The following is a 15,415-nucleotide window of genomic DNA, read 5'->3' on the forward strand; positions in this document are numbered from 1 at the left end:
AGCTACTTGGTTCAATTCTCTGCAGACTTGGTGGAGCAGTATCTCATGTGCTCCCCTTCCAACTCCTTCCTGCCATCCATCCCCATGCCCTTGTGTGGCTTGTGGGGCCTAGGGAAGGTGCACTCCCTCTTTCCCTGCTGTCCTTCCCTTCTCTTCCCTTCCTTCCTTTTTTCCCTCCCTCCTCCTTCCTCCCTCCTTTTTTCTCTCCTTCCCTCCATCATTTCTTCCCTTCCCTTCCTCCCTCCCTTCTTCCCTCTCTCCCTCCTTCCTTCCTTCCCTTCCTCCCTCCTTTCTTCCCTCCCTTCCTCCCTCCTTTCTTCCCTCCCTTCCTCCCTCCTTTCTTCCCTTTCTCCTTCCTTCCTTCTTTTCTCCCTTTACTGATAGTGTAAAATGCAAGTGCAGCAGAAAACCCCCCAACTGTCTGAAGTCTCAAAACATAAAAATTACCTTCAGCAAAGAGACAAACAAAATTGAGGTTACTTTACACCTGGGATTCAGAGAAAACATCTGTTAAGCAAACTAATGTATCTTTGAAGCCAAACCATAAACTCTATTTCTACACGTGGGGAAAAAAACCTAAAAAACTTTAGGTTTCCTGGGAGATTTTAAGATCACCTAAATAACAGCAACACAAATTATCCAAAAAATGTCTATGCAGGATGCATAGCAGAGAATCTAGGCAGATCTCACCCCTGCAATATTGGGGCTTTGTAGTAAAAACAGATAAGACTTCATTTGTGAAAAGGGTCCATATAAGCCAGTCAAAAGATTGCCTTGTAATTGGCCTAGAAATACACAGAGGAGGAAAACCATTTCAGGGAATTTCACTATAGCAATAATATGATTAACCCATACTTTCAGTCCATAAAGTAGTGTATTTGTTTCCTAAAAAAATGATTTTTTTAAGAGTATAGACAGTAATGGAAACAATAATTTGAATTTCTAGTCACAGAAAAAAAATTGCCACTGATACTAAAAGAAAACCAACTAATCTAAAAGTAAGCAAAAAGAGATAATGGCCATAAATCAAGGCATTGGAGTTATTGTTTTTGAGCAATTCTACCTTCAATAGCACTCCTGAAAAATCAATCTTTTTTATAACTCTTGTCACTGTTAGAGAAGCTTGAAATACAGATCAATCAAACCTTAGCATGGGACTGTACAATGAGTATTTTTTTTAATCGAATATCTCGGGTCTTATTACAGGAGGCCGACTCAAGTGGTAGTTTATTATTGGTGAAAAACCAAGGCAAATATTTCTACTCTGTTCACTATTCATAAAAGATTCCCCTGTTTTCAGGACTACCTATAGAACTTGTGAAATTTGTGTAGGAGAAAAGAAGCCCATCCTCCTGTTCTTATTTATAATGGTGTTGAGAGAATAATTCAGCATGTACAGCCATTCGATACTAAGTCAGATAGGAGGTGGGGTAGTGCTTCTGTACTGTGAATATTGGAATCTGTAATTCTACCATGTCAAATGGAAATAGAAGCTTGCAAGGGAAGGGCCAAAAGGGATGACAGGAAGAAACAGGATGCAGTGAAGGGATGGGAAGGAAGAGGAAGAGAAGTGAGTGAGAAATAGGAAGGAAAGGAGAGAAAAGAAAATGGGAAAGAATAGGAAAGTGGTGTTCCAAGTAAATGTGGAATGGGGTCTCTCCTGCTGTTTTGTAGTGATAATAGCCAATGGTGGCTACACAGGTAGAAACCCAGGGGTCTGGGGACAAGGAAATAGAGACGGAAAGTCTCGATATTAGAAATCAGGCCCGCCAGTTGCTAGGAATGAGATAATGAGGCGCCAAAGCGACACTCAATAGGATGGAAGAGGATGGAGGAAATTCATTCATTCAATAATATTTATTGAGCGCTTACTGTGTGCAGAGCACTGTACTAAGCTCTTGGAAAGAACATTTCGGCAACAGATAGAGACAATCCCTACCCAACAACGGGCTCAAAGTCTAAAGGGGGAGAGACAACATGGTTATGTGACTTCAGTGGGTCACGTATGTCCACAGCCATCTCTGGAATGCTTGTGAGAAAGTGAAGGTCTTATTATTTGCATATGATGTGTAATAACGTATCAGGCCATATAATTAGTCAAAGATCCTCAATGCAAAATGTCAGGGACTCAAACTAACAGAAATCTCAGTGTTGTTTACCTTTCTAGGTATTTCCTCTGCAATCTAGAGTTAGGGATTTTGCCTATTTATTTAACATTAAATACAACAGAGCATCTACGGCTTTAACCACTGATGGGTTTTCTATCATATTTGCATACAACATAAGTGGAGCATAATAAATGTTGAAAACAACACAATAAGAAATACAGAATCAGGAGGGCACAGGATCAAGGGAGTATAAAAAGGTTCTGTAGCAAAAATGAACTTTTTTTTTTTTAATTACTGGCTCCCAAACCGACTTTCTATTGCAGGGAAAACCTATTTTGTATCCTTGGTGGCTTTCAGTCTGGACTCCCATTCTACGCTTATTTAAAATAATTATTATGCTAAAATAATAACACTTCAAATCAATTATTGTGAACTGCACTACAAGTAAAAATGGTATTTCTTTATTAAAGCTTTTTTCTTATAAAATTTATTCGAGTCAGGATTTTGCTTCATGAAACTCTGTGTCAAACTGTAGTTGTACAAACTGACCAAGCTAAAACACCTATTGAAAAATACATTTTTAGGGCAATTGATTTCTCACATAGGACAGCTGCTCAATGCCAATTGTGTGCAAAGTGGTTCATCTTAGTAGTTAACAACTAAGAGTATTTCTACTATAATAACTTTGATGAGTGAACACAGTTATCATTAGAAACTTAATTTTTTACCTCTTTCTTGGTGAATTCTGGTGGATGATCATTTTTGTCATCGATGACGATCGTAGCTGTGGCTGTTCCTGTTAGCCCTACATCCAAACCAGCCATATCTTTAGCTTCAATGATCAGCTCATATTTAGGATTTTCCAGAGTCTAAAATACAAAAACAAAACCGAAACATGCGATTTAGATTTTGACAAGAATAGACATGACATTGATTTTGTTTAGTTGGGTATTGGATGTACCCCCAATAGTTTTACGGCTAAAGAGTTGTGTGATTTTCAGACAAATGGCTGTCTTTATAGCCTTAATTTCACTAGTTCTCATCTTACTCTGTGCTTTGTGGAATTAATCTCAGTGAGGAGTTGCCTTTAAAGATAATGAGAACAAATGATGAAGGGCAGCTATGTGGTGTGCAAACGGACATGATAAATTGTTCTTCAGAGTGACCAGCTGTATGTCCCAAAGACAGAGGGTTGGTTAGCAAAGACATTGGAAATAAAAAATGCTTAATTTCCTTCTGGGCAGGAAATGTTTCTGCCCACTCTGTTGTATTGTACTCTTCCAAGTGTTTAGTACAGTTCTTAGAGAAGCAGCATGGTGTAGTGGATAGAACATGGGCCTGGGAGTCAGAAGGTCATGAGTTCTAATTCTGGCTCCACCACTTGTCTGCTTTGTGAACTGGAGCAAGGTACTTCAATTCTCTGTGCCTCAGTTATCTCATCTGTAAAATGGGGACTCAGACTGTGAGTGCCACATGGGACAAGGAATGTGTCCAATCCGATTGCTTGTATCCACCCCAGCACTTATTCATTCATTCAATAGCATTTATTGAGTGCTTAATATGCGTAGAGCACTGTACTAAACACTTGGAATGTACAAATCGGAAACAGATAGAGATGGTCCCTGCCCACTGACGGGCTTACAGGCTAATCGGGAGACAGACAAAAACAATAGCAATAAAGCACTTAAATAAAGCACTTAGTACAGTGCTTAACAAACGCCATAATTATTATTACTATTCTCTGCCTATAAGTTCTCCATAAAGTTCTGCTTCAATTCTCAATCAATACTATTGATAATGTTACCATTTAGATCCCTGAACTCATGCTAAAGTCTGAATGAAAACAGCAAGTAAAACTATTCCTTTATAACAGATGAAGAAAATGAGGAGCAGTAAGTGGCCTAAAAATTCAGGGACAAAGTGGCTAAATGAATGTGTATTCATTCATTCACTCAACCATATTTATTGAGCTCTTACTGTGTGCAGAGCACTGTACTAAGCACTTGGGATGTACAATTCAGCAACAGATAGAGACAATCCCTGCCAACAAAGGGCTCATAGTCTAAAAGAAGCACATGGAGCAGGGGTATTCTTTCATGGACGTTTCTAATGGAGTTTTGCAAACTGGTCCCAAATCTGTACCTTTAAACTATGAGCATCAACCTGATGTTTGTAATGTTCTAGTGATGTAGAAAAAATTACTGTCCTGCAGTCACAAACCTGTAGAGCTGCCTCAGAGCCTGTTCAACGACATCTGACATCAGCTTGTCCACCTGACTGAAGGACAGTTATTGTGGACTTTTTTCTGCCCTATTTATGTCTCTCAAAGCTGTAGTTCCAATCAGAGTTGGGGTCTCAGAGTAGCAGTAGTCATTGGGAGAGATTCTTGGGTTATTAAGAGGTACATATGGGCACAGCATTTCATAGCTAAAAGGCAAAGTTTTCTGGCTAAGGGATTGCTTGTCCAATCCAGTCTCTTGGTTAACTCAAGAGCCTCCCCAGTGGCCTCAAGATAATGGAATTTAGCTCTTTTTGGCTAATTTCCACCAAATAATCATTGCCATTCCCCAGTCAGACTGGTAATGACAGTGAGACAGACTGACTGTCTCTCAGAATGGCAATAACGTTTGAAGCAAATCTTCCTTTCATTCAGTCAAGAATAAGGCAGACAAGTGCTTCACCAATTGTCTGCTGTGTGACCTTGGGTGAGTCATTTAATTTCTCTATGCCTCAGTTACCTCATTCGTAAAATGCAGATTTAGATTGTGAGCCCCAAAATAATAATAATTATGGTATTTGTTAAGCACTTACTATATGCCAAGCACTTTTCTAAGCAGTTGGGTAGATCTAAGACAATCAGGTTGGAAACAGTTCCTGTCCCACATGGGGCTCACAGTATCAATCCCTATTTTACAGATGACGTAACTGAGGCCCAAAGAAGTTAAGTGGCTTGCCCAAGGTCACACAGCAGACAAGTGGTGGAGCTGGGATTAGAACCCGTGACTGCTGACTCCCAAGCCTGGGCTTTTGCCACTAGGCCATGCTGCTTCTCTATGTTGGATGCTTGTCTCTAGACTGGGAGCTCATGGCCAGGGAATATGTCTGTTTTGTTTTACTCTCCCAAGTTCTTAGTACATCGCTCTGCACACAGTTAGAGCTCAATAAATATGATTTACTGACTGATAAGGACTGTATGTCCAATCTGATTAACTTGTATCTACCCCAGCCCTTAGTAAAAGTACCTGGCACATAGTAAGCACTTATCAAATACCATTAAAAAAATAACAGCTCACATTTGTGCCGATAAAAGGTATGTGTAGCTTGCCATTTTTGTCCACATAGACATTTGTTTTATTCTAAGCAGACTTATCCTATATGGTAGTCTAAATCATTTCACTCTTACATTGTGTCTCATTAAGATTCACTAGGTCTACCATTTAAGGCAGGTTCCTTAATGTTTCTGGGCTATTAAAATGAAGGTTAAAAAGAAGATCGATTACTGAAACAAGCATCAAAACTATAATAGAGGAAGCCCTCAGTGAAGACCAGTGCCAAGACTTTAAACCAACTCACTTAATTAGAGGTACAACAGCACATATGGTTGCCCAGAAACACATGGTGCATTATACTACCCAATGTAGGGGGAAATAAATATCCAGTGAAATAAATATTTTTCCCATTTTATGCAACTTTGCCATGTGTTATAGGGCCATCTGATTGAAGACCCATATGTCCTGCAATGCTGACTGACAATAGGGATTTAAGAGCCATGACAAGTCTCACAGTAAAGGGAAACACCTGGCCTAGAGGAAAGAATATGGGCCTAAGAGTTAAAGGACCTGGGTTCGAATCCCAGCTTTTGTCTGCTGTGTGATTTTGGTCAAATCACTAAACTTCTCTGTGCCTCAGATTCCTCATCTGTTAAATGGGGATCAGATCTTACTCCCTACTGTGAGCCTCATATGGGAAAGGAATATGTTTAACCTGAATATCTTGACTTTACCCCCAGTGCTTAGTACAGTGCTTGACACATAGTAAGTACTTAATTACAATAACAATAATAATAATGTGGGGGGGATTGAGTATTTTCATCCCAATTTTCCCTTTACAAGTTGGAGAACAGATTATCCATATGGGCATGCAAAACTCATTCAGGATACCAGCACCTCTTTTGATCTCTTAGAAGTTACTTGTAAAGATAGGGAAAAAAGAAGTTTCCTTACAGAATAAGGACAATAACACTAACAGCAACGATTATGCTATCAATGATAATAATAATTATAATGGTATTTGTTAAGAACTTGTTATGTGTCAGGTATTGTGCTGAGCATTGAAGCAGGTATTAAATAATCAGATTGGTCATAATTTGAGCTATATAGTGCTCAGTCTAAGGAGGAGGGATTACAAGTATTTATACCTAATTTTACACGAGGAATCTGAGGCAAAGAGAAGTTAAATGACTTGCCCAAGATGACACAGCAGCCGACAGGCAGAGTCAGAATTCAAACACAGATCTCCTAACTCCCAGTCCAGTGCTCTTTCCACAAGACCAGACTGCTTCTTTCCATTTTTCCCCTTTTTGTTTAAAGATCATCTAGAAAAGCCGCTGACTCTCATTCTCACCCAAGTGTTTGTCCACTCCCTGAGTTGTTAGATATAAATTCACTCTTTGAAAGAAAATACTTTTGAGCCCTAAAGTATGTTGAAGCTTGGAAATCTCTCCTGATAATGGGAGGCTCTGCTTCACCTTGACTACCATAGGGAAATAGCCAATTTAATGCTAGGAACCCAGCAACCCTAATATATCATCCGGCCATGCAGTTAGTCCCTAACTTCTGGCTAAAAACATGCTATTTTATGCATGTTTTCTGGCTGTTGTAATACATTCAAGCTTCCCTGACCTCCTGCATAAGCCTCTGCAAACACAGACATTTTTTCTTTATGAAGTGGTTCGGATACTCACTGAGGGGACACCCAGAGTTACGACCCCCTCACATGGGGCAAAGAGGATAAGTGTGAAAGGGAAAATAGCCTCATCCCTGAGTAAAAAGAAAGCCTGGCAGTTCTAAAACATTTGTATAAGAAATTGATACCTGGACTGGAGTGGGCAAAATTGAATACAATATTTTATTAAGCATTTCAGATTCTTTTAAATTCAAGAGTTCACCGGAACAGAATCCAAATATGACACAAAATAGGACTGAATAGGAAAATAGGGGAAAAAAATCACAGAAAAATTCAATCTTATCAGCCTTCTTATTCATATAATCCATATTATTTGCTTTTTAAAAAAGTTAAACATTTTCCTATGTGCCCCCAAAGATGCAACCCTTCATTTGTGCTTCTTTCTAATTTTACCAACTTCTCTTGGCATCTACTTTCTTTCTCCACATTTCTGTGAGGTAGAGAAGGGAAGGATTATTTCATAACTGTCATGATAGAGAAACAGAGGGACTTAAGGGCTAAGTACTTACTCTGGGCCTTTGAAGGAGCCAAGTTCTGCTATTTCCTAGTTGAATATTTCATCCCACTGTTTTCCCTCAACATTTGACCTCTTCTATTTTTTCAAGGGGGTGGTCATTTGTGATTAGGAAGAACCTTGGGAAACACTTGTTTTATTATTAGTCCTGATTAGCTGATGTCAGCTCTCTTTCTCTGATGCCTTAATCAATTCACCTGTTTGCCCTAAATTGGTTCCACTGTTGGCAAAATAGGAGAAATTTATACTACTTAGTAATTGGAAGAAATGAAGTCTTATAGAAAAGGTCTGGGTTAATGTTGTTAGTATATCTGCATACTTCGTTCCTCTGGTTCTAACCTTCTCACTGTGCCTCGATCTCACCTTCCTCACCACCGACCACTGGCCTGGAAGCATTCCCTTCCCAAATCCACCAGATAATTACTGTCCCCCTTTCAAACCCTTACTGAAGGCACATCTTCTCCAAGAGGCCTTCCCGGATTAAGCCCCAGTTTTCCTCATTTCCCATTCCCTTCTGCATCACCCTGATTTGCTCCCTTTGTTCTTCCCCCCATCCCAGCCCCACAGCACTTAGGTGTATATATCTGGAATTTTATTTATTTGTATTGATGACTGTTTCCTCCCCCCCCACCCGCCACACACACACACACACACACACTGTGAGCTTATTGTGGGTAGGGATTGTCACTCTTTATTGTTGTATTGTACTTTCTCAAGAGCTTAGTACAGTGCTCTGCACATAGTAAGTGCCTAATAAATGACTGAATGAAAGAATGAACTGTATTACGGTAGGACAGGGAGCTGTTTGCTTTCAAATACTGTATCACTTGCCTTGTGAACTGGTATAGTTAGAAAAATTCTAAGCTAGAGCACCTGCAGTAACTTCAAACAATTCAGAAATACAGTCTCGCTTTCACTGACTTTCCTAATGTCCAGAATTACAAGGAATTCTGGAGATAAACCTGAGCCACTATCAAGTTACCTTTCCAAAAAGGATTTAGCAAGGTAATGAGCTCTAAAGCAGAATTGCGGGGTAATTATGCACTACCAAGGAAAAAAAATTTAAAAAAATCCTGTTTACCATCTGCTAGATTATATGAACACTTTTGTAGGGGCCATCCACAAAATCAACAACAGAGTGAGCTCATTATTTATCCTGGAAATTTCTCAACATATCTCTGCAGGGTTATAATGCTGCATACTTTTGCTCATTACTGGTCTGGAAAGAACATAAATCGATTCATTCTATTAAATTTGACTCACTGTTGTTGATGGTGATGAAATTTATATTCAGGTGATTTACATATTCATGTTCATAAGATTCTAGGGACTTTCTGCATTCCTGCGCTTTGTCCACATCTAACTTCAGAGATATTGAATTTTGTGACCTAAACACCTCGGCAGCTCTATCTTTTTTTTCCCTGCTACATTTAAAATATTGATCTTCCACCAATGCCCTCATTCCCTTACTGTGTTTGTGATCACAAGGTCTCTCACTGGTCTGGAGAGCTTGTATGAGAGAAAGGTTCAGGAAAGAACCCCCAAAAAGAAGAAAAGAAAAAGTGCAAAGACCAAACATCTCCTTAAGTGAATTAAAACACCTGACTTCTCGGGGACAAAATCATCTGGCCCAGACCTAGGAAGGGCTCGGTTCTTAAAGAACAGCCACAAGCACTAGATTACAGATTGCATTCCCTGGTCCGGAGTCATGGGGGCTTTGAGTCATAGGTTATTTGGGTTAAGCATAGGGCAGTTAATTTCACATTTTCATTATTTCTAGAATCAAATTTGGGTTTGTTTTCTGAGGAAACAATATGCAATATGGTTTCATTTATGGAGTGTTTATTGTGCAGGTGGTTTGGGAGTCTAACATGCTGAATTAGTGAGAAAATGCTGATGAACACTGCCTTTCAAATTTTAATCATTTGCATTCTCACCCTTCCAACATTTTGGATGGATTATTGAACCTCAAACATATGAAACAAGTTTACTGACTCCATCTTTTCCTCATACTGTTTGTCAGAAATTCTAACACCTAGAATTGATGGTAAAAGAAATGAAAATTTAATGTTTGAAATCACTATTATTTATTTATCCCTGAATGCTATTGAGCTAAACACAATGTGTACTGAATGTCTTCCAACCCAGAAGAATCATTCCAAGCTTTTAATATGACTCAAATCACTTGAGAATTCAGCACAAAGTACAAACCAGGCTCACCAGTTCACTTGAAGCTGCCTCACTGCCTCCCCTTCAGCACTTACTGAGCACCTCCTGACTGTGTAGTACAACATACTAGGCACCTCACAGAAAATGATAAAAGTGAAAGGCACAGTTCCTACCCTTAAAAACTTAGGTATTATATACCAAATTATCCCCTAGTTCATTCTTTTGCCTCATTTTCCTAGAAGGTCTGTCAGGAAGGTAAACATAATTGTTCTACTGTTGACTGAACAAGCCATAATTCTCTAGTATTTACTGAGCACTAAGTCTAATGAGAGCTCTGAATTTGGAAGAGCACAATAGAGTTAACAGACATAATTCCTATGCTCAAGGATCTTACAGTCTAGCAAGGGAGACAGACATTAAGATAAACTAGAAGTAGGTGAAAACTGTTTTTTACCAAGAAAACTCTATGGATAAAGTTCATAAAGTCACTTTGGAGTGGAAGCAAGAATTATGAGGTGAAAGCCACAGAATTTAAAGATATATACATAAGGAAGGAATAAATTCCCAAGTGCTTAGGTGAGGTGGGATTGTTAAAGTGGTGGGGGGGTTGAGGAAACTATTAAGGGGAAGCGAGAGATTAATCATAGGAACGGTGAAACTCACTATAGCCAGAGCCCTGTGTTGTCCAAACTGAAATTTGGGGAATAGAATAGGAAAGATTCAAATGGAGGGCAGGAGTGGCAAAACATATAGGTCAAAGAGAATCAAGAAAGAGAAAATCTCCAAACATACAAGTTACAAGACCCAGAAGAAGCTGTTTTAAATGAGTTTTTCTCTTAGAATCAATCCAGATCAGACAACAAGTCACATTTATTGAGTGCTTACTGTATGCAGAGCACTGTACTAAGTGCTTGGGAGAGTACGATATAATAGACATTCCCTGCTCACAAGAATCTTACAGTCTAGAGGGGAGACAGACATTACTATAAATAAGTAAATTAGGGATATGTAAATAAATGCTGTGGGGCTGGGTCGGGCAGGAGGGTTGAATAAAGAGAGCAAGTCAGGCCAGAAGGGAGTGGAAGAAAAGGAAATGAGGGCTTAGTCAGATGTTGATGATTATTTAATGTGCCCAAACAATTTTGCTCTTTCTCCATATATCTGAGTAACTGCTCTCTCCCAGTCCATCAGTCAATCGCATTTACTGAGTGCTTATTTGGTGGAGAGCACTGTACTAAGCACTTTAGAGAGTACAATATAAAAAATGTAACAAACACACTCTCTGCCATTAAGGAGCTTACAGTCTAGAGGTTCCCGGGTCTTAATTTTAACAATTTGGAATTTTTTGTATAGTTTTATATTCACAATTTTTATAAAATTAAGTTCTCACTATTATGTCCTCATTTGTGAGCTGAATTATTTTCCTCAGCAGGTGTAAAAGCTGAGATTCAGGAAATCGAAGTCACCAGTTTCTGGATAGAATCAAATTCAGAACCCTTCAGGCTAGTCTGCGGCTTTGATCATTCTACAAGGAGGAATGAAAACCAAATGTCTTTGAGCTGAGAGTTAGAAGCTTTTGATAAGGAGTTCATGACACAGAGACTATTTGAACTTCAAGAGTTATTGTTTTGATCATGCTCATCTCCAGAAACCAAATCAGGGCAGTTAAAAAGTTGAAGACATTTTGAAAGAGCACAAAAAGGTATAATAAGTTATGATAAGATATGATAAGGTTTGATAAGGTATAATGTGTTATCCCACTGTTCAACTAATGATCGCTCACATAGTGATGTCAACATTCCTTTAATTTTTGGTTGGGAAAATGTAAAAGCATGAGACTAGTCCTTCAAACTTAAAAATCCAAAATAAAAGCAAATAGAAAAACCACTGCTCCAAAAACCAGAGAACATCGACTGTGTCATTGCTAAAATTAGGACAAGAATGCCAAGAGAAAACACCTGTGAATATTTATCCTTAGACTATGCTGATTTTTTGGGGAAGGGATGGGATTGAGTTTTCGATCAATTAATTAATCACTAGGATTTATTGAGCAATTACAGTATGCAGAGAATTCTACTAAGCATTATTTTATGGAATTTACTAAGTGCTCACTATGTGTCAAATACTGTTCTTAGTGCTGGGGTAGAAACAAGTGAATAAAGTTGGACACAGTCCCTGTCCCACAAAGGGCTTACAGTCTAAGTAGGAGGGAGAACAGGAGAACTGAGACTTGGAGAAATTAAGTGACTTGCCAAAGGTCTCACAGCAAACATTTGGCAGAGTCAGGATTAGAATCCAGGTCCTAAGACTCCCAGGCCCATGTCCATTCCACTAGACCAGGTTGCTTCTGCACTGTGCTTCTATTTGGTATTTTTATTACCAAAGCATCGAAAGTACAGTACAGTAGAGTTGGTAGACATAATCCTGGCCACTTATCAGTTGTGTGACTTTGGGCAAGTTACTTAACTTCTCTGTGCCTCAGTCACTTCATCTGTAAAATGGGGATTAAGACAGGGAGCCCCATGTGGGGCAAACTGATTACCTTGTATCTACCCCAGTGCTTAGAACAGTGCTTGGCACATTGTAAGCACTTAACAGATACCATCATTATTATCATTATTATTATTTTTACCCCTGCCCTCAAGGAACTTACAATCTAACTTTCTTGCCAGTCTGCTCTACCACTAAAATCAACAATTGCATTATGGTTTAGAAGTTATGCTCTGAGGGTGAAAGTTACTGGAAAATCATGCTTTCAAAGGTAATAAATATGAACACTCTAATCGTTTTGCTTTTGGCATCCATTAGCTATGTTTCCAACACCTCTATTCTAGGTGGCCTTTAGGCTGTAAATACTTTCCTCCCATTGCATAAAAGAGTTTCTTGGGATGCTTTCAGGTCATGGAGCTAGGATATTCCTGCTTCATTGAACTAAATCCTATCTAGTTGGCCAAAAAGAGTTAGTTCAACTTCTAAAATTGCCAAAACCACTTCCCCTGAGGGTAGTTTACATTCTGGGAGCTTCTGGTCTGCATTTGGGGGGGAAAAATGTACTCTTTGCTCAAATGGAAAATTTAAATTAAGTCATCCCACAGTGAAGAAACACTCTTGGGAAAGTCATCTGCTCAACATTGCATGAAGTCGGCATACATATTGTTCTATCATTTTCCTCTCTTCCCTCCCTCCAGGGATCCAACAACAAGCAGAAAGAGGAAAAGGTTGGATCTGTAAAGTTTGGAGAATATTTTGCCTGCCTGAACCATGTTTGCCCTCTCTGCACTAATTTTTAAATGAAGACTCCTGGAGTGAAGAAAGAATCAAAACATCTCATTAAACATTTTTGTCACAGTCAAATCACTGAGCATGTGATTTTTAACCCAGTGAAGTTACTTCAACACAAAGGGGCATTTTAACAAAGCCTTTCATATTAATTGCAAGTTGTAAGTCAATTAGTTCCTCCTTTAATTACAAAATCCCATTTTGCAGTGAAGTAATAGTAAAGCTTTCAGAGGTTTTAAACGTAACCCCCTTCGTCCCTCCCACCTCCGGCTTTTGAAGCCAGGTGTGATGGCCATTAACAAAGTTGAAATCTGAGTTTTAACAATTTAAGGGAACATTGGAAAATTATCAAGAAAGTTAAGGGATTATCTTCACATAGATATACAAAACCATATCACTCCATCAGGTGCAGTCAAAAGAGGCACTCCTCATTTTTTTTTAAATGGCTTATCTTAAATTCTTACTATATGCTAGGCACTGAAGCATCTGCTGGGGTAGATATAAAATAATCTGGTTGGACACAGTCCCATTCCATAATCTCCATTTTACAGGTGAGGTAACAGACACAGATAAGTTAAGTGACTTGCCTAAGGTCACACAGCAGACAAGTAGCAGAGTCGGGATTATAACTCTGATCCCAGGCCCATGCTCTATCCTCTAGGCCATACTGCTTCTCACCTTCTCAGGAATGCACTGAATATAGTTTATTCTGATTTACGTATCAATCAGTTCATCAGTAAATGACTTTTATTGAGCCCTTACTGTTTGCAGAGCATGGTACTAAGTACTTGGGAGAGTATAATGCAATATACGTAGCCTACCCACAATGAGCTTACAGTCTGGGCTTACATGAGGATAACCACCACACATGGGCAAGAGTGTATGAGGAAGGCTAAATCTGTGTGGCTAATAATACCAAGAAGGATATTTTCCTGGAAGGTAGATGACAATTTATAGACATGTCTAGACACATGAATAAACAATAACCTGTTTTAATGCTTCTCTCTCCACTACTTTTCCATATAGGCTTGTTAGTCTCTTTCAGTCTCTTGAAAATGAGGAGCTCTTACAGTGCAGTCATCTCCACTTCATTTAGATGAATTTTGTACAGCCTCCAGACTGAACCACAACCATGGGGACACAATAAGTCCAATTCTCCCCTCAGAAGAAGGGGAGAACTTGGAGAGGGAGTTCTCCAGATAATTTCCCAATTTGCTCCTCTCAGGTCAGCCTATTCTCTGTAATTCAATCTCATTTCTCCTCACATCGACCCCTTGCCCACATCCTCCCTCTGGCCTGGAACACCCTCCCCCTTCATATATGACAAACCACACTCTTCCTGCCTTCAGAGCCTCATTAAAATCACCATCCCCTCCAAGAAGCCTTACCCAACTAAGCCCACACCTGCCCTACTCCCTCTCCCTCTGCATCACCTATATACTTGAATCTGCATTCATTGAATAACATTTATTGAGCACTTACTGTGTGCAGAGCACTGTACTAAGTGCTGAGTGCTTGGAAGAGTACAATACAACAATAAACAAATGCATTCCCTGCCCGCACTGAGCTTACAGTCTGGGTGGGGGAGGTGAGGAGATTGATATTAATATAAATATATAAATTACAGATTTGTACATAAGTGCTGTAGGGCCTGGGTGGGGGGAAGTACCAAGGAAGGAAGTCAGGGTGAAGAAGGGAGTAGGTGAAGAGGAAAGGGGGACTTAGTCAGGGAAGGCGTCTTGGAGGAGATGTGCCTTCAAAAAGGATTTGAAGGCGGGGAGAATAACTGTCTGTCAGGTATGAGGAGGGAGGGCATTCCAGAGCAGAGACAGGTTGTGGGCAAGGTGTTGGCGGGTGGTGAGAGGCACAGTGGAGAAGGTGAGAATTAGTATGTGCCCTTTAAACACTTAGCATTCACCACATCCTCAGCCCCAAAGCACTTAGGTACCTATCCATAATTTATTCAAGTGTTCATCTCTCCCTCTAGACTGTAAGCTCCGTGTGGCTTACGAACTCGGTTGCACTGTAGTCTCCTAAGTGCTCAGTACGGTGCTTTGCACAGGGCAAGTGCTTAATAAATACAACTGAATGATAGCCATCCCACTGCTGCTTTAAATCTCTTTTGTTGCCAATGTGGGAGACAGAATGCCGGGCTAAAAGAATCACTGGGATGAGCCAGGATTACCTTGAGTATCCCCTCTCAAGGTCACACGTGGTAAGTTTCCAGTCCTCTACCAGTCTCGACTATGGGAGGGAGAATCAAGCAGAGGCCTGTCCATTCCATTCCTAGCTTGGGCAGTGGCTAACAAGTAGAAGGCAATCTGCTACAAGTCAAAACTCATGTGAGCTGGGCAACAGCAGCACGGGAGAGGGTCTAGGG

At 39.8% G+C, this 15,415-nt stretch overlaps 1 protein-coding gene across 2 annotated transcripts in view; it reads right to left on the bottom strand.

Annotated features, from left to right (window-relative positions):
• Positions 1-15,415, bottom strand: part of CDH13 (cadherin 13) — a 901,878-nt gene that overhangs the window by 168,908 nt on the left and 717,555 nt on the right. For both annotated transcript variants that reach the window (XM_029074853.2, XM_029074854.2), the window contains exon 8: positions 2,837-2,977. In XM_029074853.2, coding sequence (XP_028930686.1) covers positions 2,837-2,977 — 141 coding nt within the window. The remainder of the gene's footprint in view (positions 1-2,836; positions 2,978-15,415) is intronic.

Source organism: Ornithorhynchus anatinus, chromosome 11 (genome assembly GCF_004115215.2).
Source record: "Ornithorhynchus anatinus isolate Pmale09 chromosome 11, mOrnAna1.pri.v4, whole genome shotgun sequence".
Classification (NCBI taxonomy): domain Eukaryota; kingdom Metazoa; phylum Chordata; class Mammalia; order Monotremata; family Ornithorhynchidae; genus Ornithorhynchus; species Ornithorhynchus anatinus.